This window comes from Branchiostoma floridae, chromosome 14 (assembly GCF_000003815.2).
Source record: "Branchiostoma floridae strain S238N-H82 chromosome 14, Bfl_VNyyK, whole genome shotgun sequence".
NCBI classification, from domain to species: Eukaryota; Metazoa; Chordata; class Leptocardii; order Amphioxiformes; family Branchiostomatidae; genus Branchiostoma; species Branchiostoma floridae.
In genome coordinates this window covers 11,821,403-11,827,060 of record NC_049992.1, presented here as the reverse complement: position 1 = coordinate 11,827,060, position 5,658 = coordinate 11,821,403, and the positions used below count along the sequence as shown (strand labels likewise).

The 5,658-nt window shown below is 44.1% G+C and overlaps 1 protein-coding gene across 1 annotated transcript in view; it reads left to right on the top strand.

The window, feature by feature from the left end:
* Positions 1-4,439: 4,439 nt before the first annotated feature.
* LOC118431054 (endothelin-converting enzyme 1-like) overlaps positions 4,440-5,658 on the top strand; it is a gene marked incomplete at its 3' end in the record, with an annotated part of 5,595 nt that continues 4,376 nt past the window's right edge. The window contains 1 exon segment of the mRNA XM_035842134.1: positions 4,440-4,937. Within this exon segment, the coding sequence (XP_035698027.1) occupies positions 4,824-4,937 (114 nt within the window).

The window sequence follows — 5,658 nt, the reverse complement described above, 5'->3', positions numbered from 1 at the left end:
TGTTGATCAGCCAACCCATCAATCTCTATAGGTGATGGTCGGATGACTCTGATCGTTTATCATGTAGACCTTACTATCCATGTAGAGGAACACAGTACAGTCACGACTTCTAGGGTTACCTAGCTTTTGATCCAACATTAGTGTAGGTCGATTCGCGATTTTTAACTGAGAATACACCGGAGAAGGAAAATATGCCGCGAAAGGAAAATGCCGGGAAAGGAATATATGCCGGGAAGCTTGTACTTGCCCCCGGCATTTTTCCTTCCCCGGCGTATTCTCAGTTAAAAATCACGAATCGACCTTCACTAATGTTGGATCAAAAGCTAGGTAACCCTAGAAGTCGTGACTGTACTGTGTTCCTCTACATGGATAGTAAGGTCTACATGATAAACGATCAGAGTCATCCGACCATCACCTATAGAGATTGATGGGTTGGCTGATCAACACCTACTTGCTAAAACAACATACCTTGTTTCTTTTGTAATTAGGAGATCTGTATCTCAATTTACTTCAAGCACGCAAGAACATAAGCGCCAGCGTTACTGACGAGAACCTGCGGAGATGACCGCGATTCGATTTACGTTTTCAATTACTCTTCTCGGTTTGGTGATGACGTAGTTCTGGAAACGCTGGGACATATGAGAGGATCGTTTGCGAAACTCTAGACACAGCATCAGCACCGCTTTTTGATGTATGGGGTGGCTTTGGGTGACGATTGGTAGCTCAAATGTACTTCCGGCCATGACAATGCAAGGTTGAGGATCGGTTCTGCATGGAGACTGTTTTTGTGAATCTCAATCTCAGTGCCAATCGGAAGGTTAACTTAATGCTGCATCCTTGTATGGAGGTGTATTACAAACGCGCCCCGATTCGTTATTGTAAATATGCAGATCATAACCACATGTTCATAAATTACAATTTTATGAAATGCTGACATGGGAACCTGAGCGATCATTCTACTACATGTATAAAGGTGGAAGAAATGTTTCGTATCCGAATTTTGATTGACAACTTCAGCTGACCAAACAGAATGATGGCATGGTCCAAGGAAGAGAGTAAATGATGGATGGAAGGAGAGGGAGAATGAGCATGAAAGACGACATCGTGGCATTACGTAAAGCTATTGGTCAACCCCAGTACTTTAATATGTACTACTGAGTCAATCTGTGTCATGTGCTGCAGCTACAACCGTAGTTGCAGAGTGGCGTTTTTACTACGAAGCACGAACGATTTCTGACATTCTTGACGCCATTGTGAAAGAAAAATCTCAATCGAAAAACAAACGCGACACATGCTGTCGTTGACATTTCAAAGCTATTGGGAGGACTATATGGGATCAAAGTATTTTGTCTGAAAGTCACGGCTGACGTTAATATGCGGTATTTCCTGGTCTAGACTTGCAGTCTCATCTGGACTTGGAACGGCTGAAAGTAAATCCCAGAAACGTGCACAAATAGAATAATATCAGTCGGTGGATCCAGGGAAATGCGCACGTCCTGGGCTATTATCATAGCCACATTAAGTCTGCTGGAGTCTTGTGTTCTGTCAGTAACTTTCTCAGCAATACTAGCATCGTCAACAAGCAACCTTAAACGGACAGGCTACAAGCAGACGGCCCACGTAGGCAATATGACACTATTATCCATGATCAACCATAAAGAACATATGGCATTCATAGGATTAAATTGGTACACACGGCGAAAAATGCTTGTGATATGAGAAGAGTTCGCTTGTCATCCATATGACTATCACAAGATGAAAAAGCTAGAAAACCTTGAAGGATTTCTGACAAGTAACAAAACGGTTAAAGTCCGCAAAAGGCATGTACACCATCACTGTTCCTACTTTCGAAAGAAGAAGGGTATAGTTTTCATGTATATCTCATATATGGCCAATACAGTCACAACGTTGTCACATAATCCTAGCAGTATCAAGAAACGTGACAGTCTACCAGGGTCTGAGGTGTCGCCAGATGTCGCAAGTTTACATTTTCCTGATAGTTGAGTCGTTTACTTCGCTCTTTTTACGTGACAAACGAAGTTCAAAACAAGTTCAACTTCCAACTTTGGAATGCTGGCCACTTTTCCCAAGGTCATACTGTCTGTAGTTATCAATTAATGTCCTCATCCGGGCAAGCACTGCTATTGCTTTAGGGAAAACGTTTTTTTTATTATAAGGAATTGCTATTTGACGTCGCACGTGGTCAGAAATTTTCTACATCACTGGTCCATTTCTGTCAGACTCTGAAAGCACGTTAACGAGACACGAAATACGACACGGTGGCGTCAAACATTCAATATGGAGAGAAGTTATTACTCAAATATGGTTACAGGGATGTCGTGGTGGGAAACCAATTGAAAAACATGATACAAAAGATTAGTAACCGGGGTAACTGCACATGCGGTTCAACAATATTTACGATCTCGTGTCGTGAGTTCGTGAGCCCAGCATTAGGTAATAAAACCCAGACCGCATTTAGCCGTCTAGCTATCCGAGTAATGCGCGTTCTTGCATATCAGTTTCTGAGTTTAGATATTCCAAGTAAGCTATTATTTGTCACTTGTGGCAGCAGCTGCGATGGGAGACACATGTCTGACATTTTCGCGCGGCGGCTAGGGAAATGTCCTCTCTTCATTCAGGGAGTTAAGATCATGAAGAGGCACGAGAAATACTAGTAGCTATAGTCAAAGCACGTGAAACCCAATGTGCATAGTAACGAAAATACCTTTTGATGGTCACGGCATTGCTTTAGTGACAGATTCTCTACAACCTTTTGAAAAATCTGCCGTCATAAAATGGAATGTAAACTTAACTGAGAGAGTTTCCACCTGTTGTACAACACCAACGATCGCTACAGTGAGTTAGTAATGTTCTCCTCACACACAGCTGTTACTGGTGTAGATACTGTACATGGCACGACAGCATGTTGTTGGCGTTACAGTTTTGGTCTGTACAGAACACGTGTACGTATGTACACTTTGGTCCTCAAGCCATAAATCTGAAGGGGCTGCTTTAAGGGCACCGTGGCGCTGTTCTTCATGAAAAGCTCTAATAAATTAAGGAAGAACTGAATAAATGTACGACAAACCACTTATTAGATTTAAATGGCCCAGTGCTCAAGTGGTGCATACTCAATACTTATAGCTTCATCAGAGCCTGTCGGCGCAAACGGCTATACGCCCCTATAGACAAATATTTCCAGACCACTCTCCTTTGCCATCCATAAACATGCAGTAGCAATATCACGTGAGGTTTTCCTGTTGAGACTCCATACTCATACAGCCGGCGCTCACGCCTCCTGTTCGGGACTGTGAAGGGGCCCTCTTAAGGGGGTACGTCAAATTCCGCCCACGGACAAACGACGTGCGCGCCAAATCCACAGCAGGGGGTTGAATTAATTCCTGTCATCAGACTGAACATGACCCTGTAGGCCATTTTTCCCAGGACGACACTTAACACCGCAGCAGTTAAAAAGGTAAACAGGCAGACCGTCTTTCTCTGAATCGTTTGACAGCTCATCTGAATCATTAGAGGGGTTACTGGTTGTTAAATGTGTATGGTGGTATGATATTGATTATACGTGTCGTAATATTGATATGGGCATCCCGAGGGAAACCTTAACTGGACTACAAACCGCTTAGTGGTCATCGTAACTGGCGTTTCGTCCGCGCAGCAGTCTCTTGACCCGAGCACGCACGGCATTTGGCACATTTATGACCCGCCTATTTTGACAGCAGCTCGGAAATTTGAGCTGTAACAAAGTTGGAGTCTTGTTTCTCCAGGTGATTGTATAAATCACAGAACGAAACTGTTGACCGGCACCTGTTGGATGAAGTTGTTGACAATCTTGGTGTTTTGTTTTGGGGGAGGGGCTTGAGCGAGTGATAGGGGTGCCGGTGCAAGTTGCCACCGTCCTGGTTGCTCCGAAAAATCCATAGCTAGTCCACATTAAAATAACAAAACATCTGTTCATGATCAGTGGAGAAAGTTACTGATAACGTTAACGTTACTTTCGCGACAAGGAAGTTACGCGATATTTGTACGGTCTTGTACTAGACGCCAGTTTACCAGGTAATGATTTGTGTCTTGGAATATGTATGATTATTTGATATCGAAATATGATACTAGCAAATATGCACACCCATCTTAAGTGTAATATGTAACATTACTTTGTGGAACATTCCTATAATACATAACGTTGTATCTTGGGAATATGTAACATGTTAGTTTTTGTTACAGGGCATTGCTGTTGTTACACTATTTTACAACCGCGAATCCAATAGAAAATGAAAAATCCCAAATAACGTTATATATTATCAATACCAGGAGATAACACTTGTAAGTAGTGTTTTATTTGAAAGACATCAATACTAATAAAAATGTTGTAAAAATAAATTCAGAAAAAGTCCCTCCCCCTATCAGATTTCGACGCGCCCACTTAAAAGGTCAAAGGTAACAGACCTAGTGGGGATGGGAAGCTCAGGTGGACCGGAGTGTTTTGTCACGGCAACTGACGACTTTCTCACCGGTCGTCCACGTAGGAACATCCTGGTTTTGTTTACTGATACCAGACAGAGATTGGGAGCGAGACTGTGAGTGTTTTAGTGTCTATTCAGAGCGTTCACCCTTCCAGAACACTAAAAGTTGAGGGTCGCTGATCGAGCTCATGCGCTCAAACTGAGCCTAAAACTGAGTCGGAGCTGAGTTTTTCACGGTGTGACTTTAGCTCTAGTAATCAGTGCTCCAGGGAAGCACAAGGCTGTCAGATATCCTGGTCGAGTCGTGGTGTTTTGGAGGAGAATGCGCGGTAAGACCAGGGTGTGATGAGTGCAGCGGGCTATGCCGTGGTGAGTACCGACGAGGACCAGGAATCGTCCGACGAGAGAGACACTCTGCTCCCGCTGCAGAACGGTTACCCAGCCTCGGCAAAGGCACGGGTTTGTTGTCATTCTTTAAGGCTGTTTAAGGTGGACGCAAAGCAATAGAATGTTGTGGCTGTCAGTGCTCAGTTTCATTTAGACCAGATGTTTTTTGCTCGCATGAAATTTACAGGCACAGATCCTGGACACCCCCACCTACCTCCTTCTGCTTTTCCCCCTACCCGTTCACCTTTTCCCCCGGACTTCCTCTTAACCCCCGCTGTACTTCATCTGTGCCCCCGTCATTCCTCTTTACCCCCAGAGTAATTCCGCTTTTCCCCCGCCCTTTTCCTTTTCCCCCAATGGCCGCCGTCAACCCGAATTGCACGTAGTCGACACGAAAATCGTTCGGAAAGTAACAATAACGGTTGCGCCACGGAACATGAAATAGCCTATGCTCTAGTACACATTCTGGGCCACCTTTCTGCCAAGTGGCGTTTCACAACTCCTTCCCAGTCTGAACTGAAAAAGCATGTCCCATTAGCAGCGCGTAGCTTGTGGTGCTCCACGTAAATAAATGCAACTAGTGGTGGCTGGGTTTTGCAGCGTTTCAGAAAATCATTAGGCTTGGCTACAAGATCAGAATCTTATAATTCTTATAAATGCAATGGTGAAGTGATGGTATCAATATAGTATGGGAATGAGGTCCAAAGCGCCCCGGGAATCAATTCACAGACAGGCAGAGAATGCCGAACCGAGGAGCAGGATCGCGCCCGTCAATAGGCGTCTCAGCCCTATT